We start from the raw sequence: 16,262 nt of genomic DNA on the forward strand, positions 1-16,262 counted from the left end.
ACAGCAAGCCCTGGTGCTTGACAGGCGTAGCAGGGAGCTGAGCTCATTGCTTGGACTCTTGCACCATCCACTGGGTTGCCCAAGGGTCTTGTGCACATGACTAAAATCTGCAACCCAATTTTACCAGAATTTGTGACTAACAAAGTGATCTGCCTTTCCTAGGGAAAGTAGTCCCTGCAGCCCTCCCCAAGGGAAGGGCAGGCCTGCAGCCTTTTGCCCTAGGAGATACCAATACCAAGAGCAAAAGAGTGCCACCCTAATACCCCTCATTTCAGCTGCCACTGCATTCTTACACCCTGCTTCCATCCCCAGGTCTCACAGTACTCCAGTCTCTCAGCCAACACATCAATGTCACCTCCATCCAAGAATCCTTCCTGACCCCTTTTGTCTTTCCTTCTTCAGATGCTGCCTCCAGCCCCAGCATGTGACCACAATTAGATCTCTTTGTAGAACAACAGCTCCTATTTATATTGGGATGGGGCTGAATAAGTAGTAATCACCACCAGCTCCTCCATCCTGACATAAAAGCAACACGCTTCACACAAAAAACAGGAGGAGGAAAGCATTTATGATCTCTGTCATCTCCCCAGGATCGCTATATACTGTTTAGTCTGCCAGCAATTGCAGTGCCATGTACCCTTCCAATGCTGGATTTACTAATGCAGCCTAGGCTTAGCTCTCACTCCATGAGGCTCAGGGTCCATGTGGAATTTTGGGAGCAGTGCAGTGAAGCACATTATTTTCTCCCTCAAAGCCAAAGATGGGGCAAACTGCTGGATAACAGCATTGCAAGGCTCCTCTCACTCTCTGGCCAGGGGGGCTCCTGTTGCTTTCCCTCACCAAATCCTGAAGAAAGGAAGCAACTGGTCACTATACACTAAAACCTCAAAGAAAATTACACACACACACGCACACACACACAGAGCCCTCACCACTGGATTGGGGCCACATGGCAAGACTTCTCAAGGAACACATTTTTCTCAGCGAAAGGGGAAGACTTTATTAAGTTAAAAGTTGAAGGGCACAGCGGAGCAGCAGCAGCTGTCACCCTGGGGAGGTTGGCTCGGGCGGGTGCAGTAGCAGCCTCACAGCTCCTCTTCCCCAGAAAGGAGAAGCCCCGCGGCTCCGGGCTCCTGTCAATGCAGGTTCTTGCAGGAGCCAAAAGGGCAGCCACGGAGAGAGAGCTCGGTCATGTGGACTCTTGCCAAGGTGTCCTCTTTCAGCCGCCTCGGGCAAGCACACCCGCGGCAGACAGCCCCAGCGGCTCCCCCTATGGCTTGTGTGCCTTCTCCGCAGGTCCCGGGGGCGGCACGGGGAGGGGGAGCACGGTGGGACCGTGGAGACGTTTGGAAGAGAGGGAATATGTGCCAAAGGTGGCTGTGTGTGGCCAGGGGAAATGGAGCTAGGAAAGGGGGAAAAACCAGGCTCTCTTTTTCAGGTTAGAAAAATGCCGGTGATGTAGTAAAAGTTTTCCTCCTCCTCCTCCCCTCCTTTCCATGGGGAAAAAAATTCCTCTATAAAATATAATTTTCACATATAAAATCCTGAGGAAGGTGCATGTAAGGAGCCAGTCCAAACAACGTGCTCAGGTATGCAGGCAAAAAGGGTTCATCAAAAAAGCTTTGGGAGGGGAGTGAGGAGGTTGGGGGTGTGTGGGATTCCTCGCCAAGGTGGCAACGGATGGGGATTCAACCTCCCTCTCCCCACGAGTGAGGAATGGAGCAAATACAAAACAATAACAGATAACGAATGTAGAGCAGACCTAGAGAGAGACAAAAGCAGACATGGTTAAGAAAGAGTGCAGTGAGTGCAGACATGCCCTCCCTTCAGCTCCCTGGGGAGGCGGCTGTCTGGTGTCCTGCTGCATCCCCACTCACCTCAGCACCCATCAGCAAGCGCTGGTGGAGCAGGGTGAGCCCAGTACAAGCAGGAAGCAGAAGCACTCTGGACAACAGGATGCCCTCATTCCTGTCCCACTGCTCCCCCCATCTGTGGCAGAGATGCCTGCAGGTGAGTCTGGGAGAAGGGCTGGGTCTAGTCGGGCCTGCTTTGATGCAGAGCTACAACTATCGTGCTGCGATAGGGAAACCACTTCAAAGGTGAAGGGAGCAGAAACACTGCCTGCACAGTGCCTGCACAGTAACCACCCACGCTGTCACCCAAGCCACGGGACGAAGGCCAGCATTGGCCAGGCTCCCACAGGCATCCTGGTTGAGGAGTGATTGGTGCTGGCTGCATCAAGAGCACCATGAAAAGGGGGCTGGAGCCCTCGGGAGAGCATCAGGGACAGCAGGAGGGCCATCAGTGCAGGCCAAGAGGATGCGAGAAGCAGAGAAGGATGAGTTTAAGCCTAAAATTTCCAAAGTGAGTGGAGCAGGAGAAACTGGCAGCTTCCACGTGCCTGCAGCAGCCAGTGTCAGCCACCTGCCCCCAGAGCGTGCCCAGGCTCACCGTTACTTGCTGTTGCACAGCGACTCCTTCTCCTGCAGAGCCGCCATGGCCAGGCGCAGGTGCTCCTTCAGCTGCTCGATCTCGCGCTCCGAGCGCACCTTAATGTGATTCAGCTCTGCATACACGTCTTGGTATTTCCCTGAGGCAAATCTCTTGTCCTGCCAGGGGAGGGAGAGGGGTCAGGCAGGTTGCAGGGCTGATTTTAGGGAGGGTGGCAGCAAGGTGAGCCCAGCAGAAGAGCCAGCAGGTGAGGAGGGGAGAGCTAGCTCTGGGTTTGAAGCCCATCCCAATTTGGGCCAGGCAAAAACCATTCAGAAGAGGAGCATGGAGGTACCACTTTGCAAACACCAGGCCAGGGAAGAACGCAGAGACACTGGTCCCACAGCAGCAGGGATGTACAGCACCAGGTCGAGGAGGTAATGTGGGCTTTAACATGGCTTGTGTGCATGTGGGGCAGCCACATGGGAAACATAGCCCCACCAGGAATGCAGACCACTGAGAGAGGTGGGTGCAGCTCCTTATATGGCCAAAAACTTATGTGAGTAAGTTATAAACTCCTGGAGCATCACTGAAGTCCAAAGCCTCTTTCAGGTTCCCCTCTGGCAGGAGCCTTTGAAAATTCCTCTGAAAGAGCTGCTGCCAGTGGAGGGAGCAGCATACCCAGTAACAGTGCCCAAGGGAACCCATCCACTCAGAGAAGGGACAACTAGGGGAAGCAGAATGCCAGGCAGCCTTCATCCAGGTTTCCCACTTGCCGAAGGCGGCCCCCTGTCTTGCCCATGCTCATGTGTGCATACATCTGGGAAAACCAGCAGCTCTGTGACTCCTCCCTCGTACAAGGTCAGCCTATGCCAGTCTCTGCTATTGGAGCTGCTCTGTGCTCTGCGGTCAGCAAGAACAAGCAGCACAGGCAACAGGAGAGTTTGTCTCGAGCATCCCACCAAACCCAGCCAGAGCCTGCTGATATGCAGCCCTGCTGCTTCCCTGCCTTCCCTCTCCTGCTCTTTCCCAATTGCTCCCAGAAAACACCGACCTTCTGCATCATCTGCAGCTCCTCCCGGAGGCACTGCACCTCCTTCTTGACGTACTGGAGCTCATTCTCCTTCACCCGCAGCAGCACCTGGGCAGAGAGGGGGGAGAGGAACCAGAGGTGACTCAAGAGCCACCGCCTCGGAAAGGCCGGCAGGCCCCGGCGCAAGCGCAGCGGTGGGAGAGGAAGGAAGGGCCAGAAGGGCTGGGGCAGGAAACGGCGCAAGCAGCCGGAGAGAGCAGCGGAGGGGAGCCCCACGTTCTGCTTCCTGCACCGCTCCATCCATCACCCCCTCCCGCTTGCTCCAAGCCAAAGCCGTCAAGAGGAGAAGAGCCCCGGGACAGGCGGGGATGGAGGCAGGGGGCAGCCAGGGGATCCCGCACCTCCAGCTCGCAGGAGCTGCGCTCGTTGTTGTGCGAGGCGCGGTCCCCAGAGCCCCGCGATGAAATAAAGCTTCGCAGCTTCCCGATCTCATCCGAGAGGCGCGTCTGCAGCTCCTGCAGGCAAAGCCAAAAGACGTCAGAGCAGCCATGGCACAGAACTCTCGCTGTCCTGACCATTCCATCGCCATGGCAGCCCTTGCTCAGCCTGGAGGCCATGTTGTAACCACAGGCAATGGCAGCATCTACATCCAGCAGAGTACACTCGCCATATTTAATGCCACAGTTAAGATGGCCTCTAACTCTTAATCTTTTTCTTTCTGATGATAAAATCTCAGAAGGGAAGAAATATGAACAAATAGGGGAGTTTTAACAGAGGGGCTGTGTTGTGTGAAGGAGGAACATCTCCAATGCTTCTCTCTGCTGGCAGGAAAGCCCTTCTCTTGCCTGATTTTTCTGGAGGAGGTCCTTCCCCTCCCGCTGACAGCGCTCCAATATCTGCTCCCGCTCTTCTGCCTTCTGGGTGAGCTCCCCGATTTCCAGGCACTTTTGGGAATACTGCTCAGAAAGCACCTGCAGTTCCCGCTTCAGCGACTCCACGTCCAACCTGCCAAAGAGGCACCAGCTCATTGCTGCCCCAAACCCCTTGCCAGCTCCTGGCCCCTGGCACTGCCGTCCCCCCTGCCATGGCCAGCCTCTGCCCACATCAGTCATTAGTCATTCACAGGACAATGTTCCCTGTGAACCTGAGCTTCAATTCCCACACTCCTGCACATGAGCGGGGTGCTTCTTGGAACTCCAAGCCACGCAGAAGAAATGGAGGAGCTTTCCATAAAGAAAATAGAGGGGAAATAACTATAGGTATGAGGGAGGTGATACAGGGAAAAGAGCCAAGCAGGGGACAAACTTCCCTTCCCTACAGCTGCAGCCACTACCGGGCACCCACTAGCCCTGAGGAGGGAGCTGGGGAAGTGGCAGGAGGAAAAGCTCAGGACTAGAGCTGCAGATGGAGCGTGGTGACAGCGGCACGAGGCGGCATCATCGGCCAAGGGGAGTGAGAGAGATGCTTTCTTACTGGTGCTGCTTCTGGAGGGCTTCTGGGAGCGAGCTGCACTGCTGGAAGCTCCGTGTCCTGCCCAGCTCCTTATTCATCTCCTCCCGGTGGGCTTTCTTCAGTGCCTCAATGGCTGCAGGGGGGGACAGTGAGAAATGGGGGATCAGGCTGTGCCAGCCTCATGGAAAACACACTGGAGAACTGGCTAAGCTCTCTCCACTGCAGGTTCCCAGATCTGTCTCTGCAGATTCCTCCTCTTCCCTTCTTCCCTCAGGCTATCCTCACCATCTCCACACTCCAGGATAATCATGCTGTCAAGAGGACTAACACAGGGCACTCTGGGAGCTCTCTACTACTTCTGCCTTGCCCATCTACAATAAAGTGCTGGTCCCCTCCCACCCATCCAGAGGCATGACCCCATCTCCTTCAGGTTCTTTACCACCCCATCTCCACCAGTGCCACAGGAGCGAGAAGCACCAGAGCTCGTGCTCCAAGGAGCGCCAGCCTCACTCCAGTACAGTCAGCAGTGCGGCTGCAGATGACTGGGATGTCTGGCTTCTGGCAAAAGGCATTTGGGGAGAGGCAGGAGGGACCCAGCTGAGCAGAGGCACAGCTTGGTGTCTGCTCCTACCTGCTGCTGTTGCTGCTGCCTCCTCTGCCAGGAGCCGCTCCTTCTCCTGCCGCAGCCGCTCCAGCTCCCGCTGGTGGTGCCTCTGCAGCTCCTCCATCACTTGCTGGTGGGATGACTCCATCTCAGCCAGGCTGCGCTCACAGGCCTCCTGGTGTGAGGAGGAAAGGAGGTGAGAGAGACCAGGAGAGAAGGAGGAAGGGCTTGGGCAAGGACAGGCACCTGGCTGCAAGTCCAGGGACATTGTGAAAGAAGTGAGACTACTTCCCAGGAGGGTCTCTTCCTTCTGAAAGTGAGGTGGCACTTTAATCATGAACACAACCATTTTACAGGGACACACATCTTGCAACACCCCTTTGTGCTTTATAGAGGAAGAATGTTCCTCTAGCTCTTAAAACTAATGCAGCAAGAGAGCAACATCCCTCTTGGTCCAAGAGCTGGGTATAACATGCCCAACACCACAGTCCCAACCCTACACAGGGCTGCACTGCCTGGCTGGAAGAGATCAACAGTGGGAACTGCATCTCAGTATCTGCCTTTTAAATGAAGCACATCCCCTGGAATCAATGAAAACCGAGCCTCCTCTCCTGAAAAGTGACACCCTGCACTACCCTGTGACATGATGGAGGCTGTCAAAGAGCCCTCCCCACAGCCTAATGGTTAGGGATCCTCCTCACACAGCTCTCCCTCCTTTCTGATGGCTCTGAGACCAAAGGGATGGTCCTTTCTATGCTGAGTGCTATGATTAACTCGGGTTAGAGCAAAGCAAAGGGGTTCCCACCTTGGCACTATGCCTTCACTCCCCCTCTAGATTCTGGCAATGTCTCCCTGAGCCTCTCAGGAAGGGTTTGCTCACCAACAAACTGTGCCATGATGATTAATAGCCTGGGCCTCAAGGACATCAGCAGAGAGCTAAGACATCATCACATCCCCCAACAACTCCTTGCTGTCCCATTCCTTCCCCACTGAGGACTAAGGCTCATACAAAAGACGCTGGAACGTGTTGTGTGAATGCAAACCCTTCCTGGCTACTCCTCTCTACTGTGATGAGGGAAGCTAGGAAGCTTCACAGAACAACAGAGGAAAAGGTGAGGAATCAATTTGGTGATCTCTGCAGGGACCAGCTGCAACCCTTGGCAGACAGAGAGCAAATCCTTTGGGGAAAGGCCAAGTTTGGCCTCAGATGTGAAATGCTGGCTTTTTGAGCCAAGTTATTAGGAAGATAAGGAAATTCCTCCCCACTGGTTTTGCTCTTTTTTTTGACCATAAAGAGGCCTGTAAGCTGTAAATATTAAATCATGATAACACAGAGACTGGTAAGGGCTGTCTGGCCTGGGTGCTACAAGGCTTCTGGGTTTCTTTATCTCTGTTGGGTACAGCCAACCCTGTGGAACAGATTTCACCAGCCCCAGTTTCCTGCCCTGCCAATCCCCTCTGCCCCGGTATCTTCCAACACATAAGGCCCATCCTGAAAATCCCACTCTATGGTCAAACAGCAGCCTGAACACAGGAAATCCCTGCGGGATGTGACCCTGCTTGCTTTGGATCAGCCCCTGAGAGGGGAAAATAAACAAACAAAGAGAAGTGAGAGGATGAAGCATGAGCAAATTCTGCTTTGCTGGCTCTCCCACGTGCTGCCCCAGCAAACGAATGGACTGTGCTGTCAAAGTGACCTTCAGGGCTCGGGCTGTCCCCAGGGACTGACTGAACTGACGGCTTTTAATGAGACACGTGGGAGCCCCAGTTAGCAAGAACCACATGTGGTGAGCACCAGCCACCAGAGGCTCATCAGGAAACTGCTGACCCACTCCTGAGCTGGGGATGGCTCACCCCCACGGCCCAGGACAGCACTGTGCTCACATGCAAAGAGGGACACAGATCCTGCACCTCTCCCCAAATTATCCTTCTCCCCCTTTATAACCCTGGCCCCTTTAAGGCCAGGCAACATGCACCAGCCTTTATGTAATTAACATTGATTACAAATGGGCCCAGTTAGGGTCACCATGGCAACCCAATGATTAGCGATACCTGCTCGGCAGTAAGCTGTGTGCCAGAATTTCCCAGTTTGGTACTGGGAGTGACCCCCCGAGCCCCGGGTCTGGCACTCTGCTCACCTGTGAGATGTACCCTCGGGGCACTTGGCTGTCCCCCTGGGATTTTGCTGCCTCCCGAAGGCTCTCGTTTCTGGCCCGGCAGGACTCCAGCTGTGCCCGCAGTGACTGGATCTGTGCCAGGGAGGACAGAGAAAGATGTTCAGCCAAGGGTGGAGAAGTGCCATGGCCTGACCAACGTGCCACATCCAAACCCTGGGCTTAGGGATGGGGAGGACAACACACAGTCAGTGGAGGCCTCTGCTTCCCCAGCAGCCTGCCAAGAGACCACACTGGCAAAGCCAGCCCCAGCCTGGTTAGTGCCAGTAAGGAAGGGAGGAGACATCCCAGCTTTCAGAGGTGGATCCATGCTGGAGAATACCACCACAGCAGGGCTCCTTTCAAAGGCTGGCAGGTGAAGAGCTTGAAGGCTTGGGAATAGCCAGAGAAGAAAGGCTGTGAATGTACTCACAGGAAGCATAGATTCCACACAAGTAGGGCCACCAAATAAATTATCCTGGACTAAAACATGCTCTAGGTGTCTTGAGAGCAGGCCTCTAGCCTTGCATTACCAAGTTCCAAAAGCTTCCATGCACTCGAGGAGCCAGAAAGAACTGACATCTCCCTGTACCTCTGCAGGAGGCTCTTCTGCAGAGCCTCCTGTAGCCAAGTACCGCATTAGGGGCCACCAGAATCCCAGAGATTTCAGAGAGGAGGGATGCTCTTACCTCCTTTTTCAGCGCCTCATTGGTGTCTCCCTGGCCCTCCTTGCTCTGGTTCAGCAGTGTTGTCAAGGGCACCCGCCGCAAGTCCTTCAAGGGCAGGTGCTCCAGCTCCAGCCACTTCTTCTCTATCTCCTCGTTCAGACGGATGCGTTGTTCCTCCGAAAGCGGGGGGGTGGGGAGGTCCTGCTCCCCGGCCCTGCGGGCAGGGTCTCCTGCCGGGCCATTGCTGTTGGGGACCCTGCCATCGGGGCTCTCGAACCACCTCCTCCTCTCCTCCGATCGGATGGCCAGATCCCGCTCCAGCTCCTCATACCTGGGAGCTCGCTCCGAGATCTTCAGGCTCCCTTTCGTCCTCTGCAGGGACCCCTGACTTCCAGGCTCTTGTGGCAAGGGAGACAGCTCCACATAGTCAAAGGCATGGCGCTGCCCATCCGCCTTCCAGGGACTGCCCTTGGAGTTCCCCTCGGAGCCCGAGCCCGGCCGCTGCTGCTCCTCCGTCCGGAGCGAGCCTTTCTGGGGAACGCAGTTACGGAAGTTCTCCTTGTCACAGTCAGGGAGCCTGGAAGCAGAGCGGGAACTGGTGAGGGAGAGGCACCGTGTGGGAAAGGATGCCAGCAGAGGCACTGCCAACTGCTCAAGGCTCAGACCCTCACTCAGCCCATCCTTACAAAACCTCACCCTGAGTGCAGAGCTGGGCCTGTAGCATCCCATCCCCCAGGAAAATGGATTTCTCCACCAGGCAGCAAGGATCCACCCTGGCTCCAGCTAGGCTGGTGGAGAAACCAATCTAAACTTATGTGGTGAGGCAAAAAGGAGGTACAAGAAAGGGAGCCATCAGGTTCTCAACCCCTGTCACTGGCTGGTGTAACCAAACCACTTCCAGAAGGAGCAGAGGGCAGGGCTGCTCTGGTAGCAGTGACATTTCCAAAGGGGCCTTCCTTGCCCCTGCCAGTCAGGGTAGAGGGACAGCAAGGGAGAAGAGGACAAGCAGCACTGGACAGCTCTTACTTGGTGACGTCTGGAGCACTGACTGGGCGCACATTCTTCCGCAGGGCCTCGATCCAGTTGCGCCGGATGCCAGAGGTCATCGCTGACAGGGTGAAGACGGCATCCTTTGTCTGCAACAGGGAGGTGACAGAGGCACTCTCATCACCCAGTGGATGTGCAGCAGCTCCCTCCTGCTCCCTGAGACCCACAGCCACTCGCATACAGCAGTGCTGGGCTCTTAGAAAGGCCACCCTCTGTCTCAGGCTCTTGGGGAGAGGTGGAGGGATGGGAGAGGAGAGCTGGGAGGGGTGCTTGAGGGGGATCCTTCATGACACCATCTCCAAGCAAAGGCAAAAGAAACATTGCTGGCACACTGGGCTGTAGTTACATTTCTCTTCACAAAGAAAAGCAAGACACAATTCTTCCCAAGAATATTTCTAGGTTTCACATTCTCTGAACCTCAGAGAAAGAAAAAACAATTCTTATCTCATTTACTACTCCTGTGTCGTTCACCAGTAGAATACAAAGTAGAAAATTGTTTACCTGAAAGGAATTGATAATTAGATTCTGCCGTGAGTGTTTTGATTCACTGACCAACTGAATCCAGGTGTGTGTGTCGGGACTGTCAACTGACAGTCACGAGATTCAGTGCAGTGGAGTGCAATTAAGTGCTTGGCAGATTCAGTTTAGATGTAATGTAATATAGCGTAATATAGTATAGAATAATATAGTATAATAAAGTAATTAATTAGCCCTCTGATAAGATGGGCTTAAGAATGATCATCCTCATCATTCTTCCTCTTTCGTCATGGGCAAAAATATCTACTATACTGGGCCAAACATGCACTGGTTCAATCCAGCTGCAGACCAAGCAGTCCAACACTCCTGCAAGCAGGGTCAGCTACAGCAGCTTGGTCTTAGCCTGTATTCAGCTGGGGTTTTATATCTCTAAGGAGATCTCCACAATCTCTGTGGTCACTGTTTTACCTTCCTCACAGATAAAAAAGTTCTTTAGATTTCGAGGTGGAATCTCCTGTGTTCAAGCTGGTGTCCATTGCCTTTTGCCCTGTCGCTGGGGACCACTAAGAAAAGTCTGGCTCCTTCTTTTTTGCCCAACCCACATTGGGTATTTTTAGATAGAGAGATACACACAAGATCCTTTCTCCAAGCTGAAGACTCCCAGCTCTTCCAGAGACTTTGTACAATAGATGCTCAGCTGCCAGCACGGGTGTACAGCAGCAGGGCACAGGGAAACCCAGACCATGAAGTGCCCATCCCTGCACACCCACAGAGATATAATTTCTCATGCTGTCTCAGCAGCCATCTCCTGCTGCTACAACAAATATCCAAGGACAGAACTGTACTGGGGCTGGATCCAGGGTACGGGTTGTCACTTAGAGCATGGTCAGCCAGGTTACATCGAGATCTGCAGTGCTCACCACCCCCCTGCAGCTGTGGGAAAGTTGCCTTGGCCACCATGTCACTCAGACACTCCTGGCATTGAGCTTGGCTCCTGGACTGCCTCCAGTACAGCCTTCAGCCAGTCCTGCAAAGCCGCCTCCTCCTCCTTCCTTCCTTTGCAGGCAGGCAGCCCTGATGCCCCAGAGCACTGTCACCCATGAGCCAATAAAACAACCTTGGGCCACCAAGCTGGCACAGGATCTGTACGAACTGCCTCTCAGCATGGCGGCACCGGCAGGAGCACACGTCCCCCCGTGCCCCTGGGTGCTGCGGCTCCGGCACTCACGTGGATCTGGAAGCCGTAGTTGCGCTGCACCGCGAACTCCGTCACATCCGTGCAGGAGCGCAGGTCGATTTCTCCATCAAGGTCATCAGCCTGCAAGCACAGCCACCCGCTGGGACATCAGCGCACAGGCAGCTTTGAGAAAGGCCACCTCTGCCTTCACCCCACAGCTCCCTGGGAGCCAGGCTCAGCTCAGTTCCCCAGCACAGCATGGCCTGTTCTAACCCAACGGCTGCCAGCAGCATGGATAGATGGAGAGCATCCCACATACCCAGCCACAGGACCAGCCCTTCTCCCCACCTCCCACCACTGACAGATCCCCCAGACTTTGCCACCCTGCCTTCATCCTCTTCATCACCCCTTGGCAAAGAGCAGCTTGGCACCTCAGCCATCCCTCAGGAGGATATGGTGCCGCTGCTTGTCCCTGGTCATGCCAGAGCTGAGCTCCTCTGCCCCTGGCCAGGAAGGAAGAAAGGGCTGGTGAAGGCTGGCCACGCTTACCTCCTCTGCGTTCGAGTCCCGGTAATACCTCAGGCTCGAGTCGGTCAGCACAAACCAGTGTTTCTTCCACTGCAGGCGTCGGGCAGGGGGAGGGAAGGGAAAAGACAGGAGGGAAATGGACAGGCAGTTACCAGGGAAAGTGTAGGAACAAGGAGGGACGCTCTGCACTATGGCCTCTCGGCCTTCTCTTCCCCCTCCTCCCTCCCAGATCCCCCTCGTGACCCTCAGCTGGGAGAGAGGTGCTCGATGAACCTCTGCGTCCACACACCGAGCAAGGCACCTCCCAAATGTTTCCCACTGCCTTTCCCAGCAGGAGAGACCTCAGTAAACAAGGAGGAAGGAAATCAGCTGGCTCACCAGGGCTCTCCAGCAGCAGGGGATAGGGGAAGAGGAAGACTCTCGTCTCAGGCTTACCTCTCCGGACTCGTCCAGGATGGACATCCATCCCTTCTTGAAATTGAGAAGATCCGGCTGGAAAAAAACCAGAGAATTACTGTCTTGGAGTGACCCACAAAAGGGCTTTCCATGCCAGGGGTGGAAGGTGAGTCTCCTGTGGCAGAACAAAAATGGGAATAGCCTTTTAGGAAACTCATGGGGCTATGCAACCCTATGGCAAAAGAAAACTGGGCATAGCTCTCAGCAGCAGTCAGTCCTGTAAGAGGAAGCAGGAGATAAGGGAAGAGGTTTAAAAAAAGTAAAGGAAAATATGCAGCAAAGAGGTTTCCACAAGGTGCCTCAGAGGTATTTATTCAGAGAGGGGGAGGCAGGGACAAAGAGAGTGGGCAGAAGGGAGTGCTCCACCACCACCAATGAGGCTTGCCTCAGAGATGGAGACAAAGCCGCAAAGAACCAGACACGCCTTGTCCCAACCCTGGCTGTCCATGCCCCAGAGCTACGTCCCTCTGGTAACTTCACCACCAATCATTTATTAAAAACATAGTAGCTCAGCTCTCACCAAAAACCTATAGGAGGCAATTCAACAGCTGTGAAAACACGTTGACTTTAAACAATGTGCCCCAGGGTAGAGATGAAGTCAGTGCCTGATCCTCTCCCCTCTCCCTCCAATGTTCAACCCTTTCTGAGATTCTGACAGTTTTTCTCTTACCCAGCTGTCTGCTCCCTCCCACTACAGAGTCTGCCCTCTGCCCAGCCACAGCTACAGAAGATAAGGATGAAGAGAATTTCACCCAGATTACCCTGTGCCACAAAGTTTCCATGTACTCTCTGCCTCCTCCTAACCTCACGTTGCTGCTGCAGCATCCCAACCAGTTTATCTTCTTCCCAAGGTGGAGCACCAGAGAGCTGACTCAGGGGAACCTCTCTCCCTAGCTTTGCCCTCAGCCAAACAGGCTCGAGCTGGTCCCTCCTCCCACCCCTGCCAGCTCCCAGGAAGTTGCACCATCAAAGAATTCAGTCAAACGCCTCTTCTCCCATGGAAGTCAGTTTGCCAACCTGCCCTCTCTCAGACAGCCGAAGCAGGCAAGGACAGTGTTGGAGAAGTGATGGTACCAGAGCTGGACTTCCCAGAGGTCCAGCACCAGACCTGCCAGTCCTGTGGAAGCCACCAGCAGTCCCCACATGTCACAACCACCAGCTGAGATGGAGCTGGAGAGAAGGAGGTGGCTCAGCAGCCGATGGCCGCTCCACACGCCCTGAACAAGCCCAGTGGCCAGCCACAGCTGCCCCACAAGCCCAGCTCCCTGGCTGTCCAGCCAGGCCCAGCCTGTCCCTGCTTTCATCTCCCTGAGCTGCTGCTCGTGGGTTACACCCAAGGTTATGGGGCGGCAGGAGCAGAGTGTGTGCCGGCCCACCCTGGCGCTCTGGCTATTGGCTCAAGCAGGAGCAAGGAGTCCTGCCAAGGGGAGGTCACCGCCTGCTTCAGCTTCAGGCCTGGCCAGAAGCATCCGGCAGTCCTGGGCTCCCTGGGAAGGGAGGGAAACCAGAGCGAAAGGACATGGGGGGCTCCCAAACCTCACCTCCTGCTGAGGTGACAGGCACTGCTGGCACCTAGGAGACAAGGGGGATTAATGCACCCCCATCAACCCAGATTTGTGGTGGCTCCGCTGCTGCCCTGAGAAAGCACCCCAAAAATTAATTCTTTCTCTGCGGCAGCAGCTCCACCCTTTTTCCCGTTATTCCCTCCAGTCCGGTGACTTAAGCTCCAGCCCTGAATTCAGAGTGGTGAGAGGGAAGGAAAGGAGACAAAACATCAAAGTACAACCACCCCCCTCCTGGGACGCACGTGCACTCAACAGAAGAGAGAGAGATGGGCAGGCTCCATGGAGGCAGAAAAACAATATAGGGAGACAGTGGGGCTGCTGTACAGATCAGCTGGGTCTCATCTTATTGAGGATTTACAATCCCAAACCATTAGGTGCCAAAATAATTAATATTAACAGGATGCATGCTGCTGGAAAAATTGCCACAAAGTCCTGCCAAAACTGCTGCCCTCAGTGCAGTGCTGGGGCCAGAAAATTCCCCTGGAGGGCTTTTCCCAAGCAGACAAACTGCACAGGGTTTCTGCTTTCCCTGCCAGCCTTAGACACGAAGCTGCAGCTCTATAGAATTGTCTTGGAACTATTCTTGTCACAGCGGGGTCAGTACCATAAGTAGAGGCCTCAGTTGATACACAAAGTGCTTAAAGCCACTTTTCTTCCCTTCCCCACAAGCAAATCCAGTTTCCTCCCCCAGCATAAAAAGCTCAGAGAAGAGTGTGGGGCTCAAATAGAACCCCTCATCCAGAGGAAATGGCCCAGCAGTGGGAGGAGGAAACATCCAGGAAAGCCGAGCTGCTGGGAGAGATCCGGGTGCCAGAGATGCAATGATGTGGCAGGATGCACCCCCGGCAAAACACACGGCCCTGCACTCGGGGCTGGGGATGGCTTGGGAGGTGGTGGCAGTGATTTTGCGCAGTTGCATCCATACCCATCAGAGTTTTACTTTCAGCTCCACAGCTGGCCAGGTAAAGGCACTGGAGGGGGTCTCAGGTAGCTGGGGACATAAGTGATTTCTGGAAAGACTGGCTTGTAACAGCAGGTTAAGGAGCGGCAGCTGCCTGCTCTGGTTGAAGAAGGGCTACAGGGAAGGTGATAACAGTCTGTAAGTATCCGAAGAATGTAAACACCAAAGAAGGAAAAGGGACAGGGTGGGAGCAAAGGAATTGCTCCCGGGTGGTACTGAGGCGCCAGGATGGAGAAGTGGAGGAGAAGAGGCTGCGGGAAGCTGAGAAAGCTCAGTGTCCAAGCAGGATAGTCAGGTGTGTCCTTTCATCACCAGCCTTTGTCACCACCTTGCCTCCTGCTTCTCCCAAAATCTCCTCAGCAATGCAGGTTCTGAGGCACTGCTTGCTCCCACCTCCGGGAGATGGTGCAAGGGGCTCTCAAGCCTCCCGGAAAACACAATGTCTCCTCTCCTCTAAAAAGGGAACCCACTTCATAAGGCGTGGGCCCCAGGCCAAAACACAAAGCAAAACCGCTCCAGCTCAGCTGGGTGAAAGCAAAATCACTCCCAGCCTGGAGCACACATGCTCCTGGAGCACGAACCTACACGTGCGGTGAGAAGAGCCAGCGGACGACGGGCTCTCCCTTTCCCACCGCCGCCGTGCGAAGCGCCGCGGGCACAGCCCAGCCTGTCACCTCCATTACCGCGCTGGCGGCCGCAGCCGCTGTGCCAAGCAGAGCTCGCCCCAGGGGTGGGATGGATGCTCCCTGCCCCAAACCGCATCTGCTTCCCACAGGGAGCCGGAGCTCCCCACGCCCGGGGGGACACCGATATCGCATCCCACTGCGGCCAAAGGTGCGGTGGGCTGGCCTGGCCTCAGCCCGGTCCACGCTCACGCTTATCGCCGTGGGGTGGTGCCCACCGGGGCCGGAGCGGCCACGGGGAGCTCAGGGGGACCCCGGCGGTGATGGCGAAGGGAACCAAGGAAGAGCCGCCAGCCTCGAGTCGGGGGGCCAGAGTGCCCCAGGGAGCTGCGGCTCCAGGGACCCTCGGAGGCGGCGGCTGACAGCCGGGGTCCCCCGCCCCTCCCAGCCCCGGCTGTCCCCGGGCTCCGGAGGAGTCCCCGCGACCCCGGCCCGCCGAGCCCGAACCCGAGTCCCGACTCACCGTCATGGCGGGGGCGCCGCGGCCGGCGGGGCCGGGGCCGGGGTCGCGGCGGGGCCGGGCGCTCGCAGCCAGGGCGGCGGGGCGGCTTCAGCGCCCGGGCGGCTCCCACGGCCCCACCATGCCCGCTCCGCCGCCCGCCCGCGATCCCGCCCGCCGCTTTCCTTCTTTCTTTTTTTTTTTTTTTTTCCAAAGAGAAAAAAAAAAGAAAAGGAAAAGGAAAGGAGGGGGGAAAAAGAAAACCACCCCAAAAAACTTTTCTTTCCTCCCCCAAGAACTTCCTGGGAGGACCCGGACAGGCCAATGGCAGCCGCCGCCGCCGCCCCGACCGCCCGCAGCCAATGGAGCCGCCGGGGCGGGCGAGGCCGCCGGTCCGCACGGAAAGGGGCGGTGGCCCCGGGCGCTGGGGACGGGACGGGACGGGACGGGGGCGATGCTGGGGCCGAGCCGTGTCCCTTTCCCGCCCCGCTGGCCCGGGAGAGGTGAAGCCCTGGGAGGGACGGGTTCAGCCGCTGCTGCCCCGGGACGGGACTGCCAGGAGCCCAGCCCTTATCCAGGCAGGATTTGC

The 16,262-nt window shown here is 55.8% G+C and overlaps 1 protein-coding gene across 1 annotated transcript; it reads right to left on the reverse strand.

Moving 5' to 3' along the window:
- Positions 1-1,342: 1,342 nt before the first annotated feature.
- Positions 1,343-15,733, reverse strand: TRIOBP (TRIO and F-actin binding protein). Its single transcript, XM_054275823.1, has 14 exons — positions 15,698-15,733; positions 12,005-12,061; positions 11,591-11,659; positions 11,093-11,182; positions 9,367-9,476; positions 8,362-8,917; positions 7,658-7,768; positions 5,547-5,694; positions 4,937-5,048; positions 4,309-4,468; positions 3,865-3,978; positions 3,485-3,571; positions 2,452-2,609; positions 1,343-1,762 (listed from the first exon to the last, which is right to left on the reverse strand). The coding sequence occupies exons 1-13, from the start codon at positions 15,701-15,703 to the stop codon at positions 2,454-2,456; spliced, it is 1,776 nt and encodes a 591-aa protein (XP_054131798.1). The 5' UTR covers positions 15,704-15,733; the 3' UTR covers positions 1,343-1,762; positions 2,452-2,453.
- Positions 15,734-16,262: the final 529 nt, after the last annotated feature.

The sequence above is a fragment of the Melozone crissalis genome, unplaced genomic scaffold, assembly GCF_028551555.1.
Source record: "Melozone crissalis strain CALT ecotype California unplaced genomic scaffold, PUWL_Pcris_2 ptg000004l_1, whole genome shotgun sequence".
NCBI lineage: Eukaryota > Metazoa > Chordata > Aves > Passeriformes > Passerellidae > Melozone > Melozone crissalis.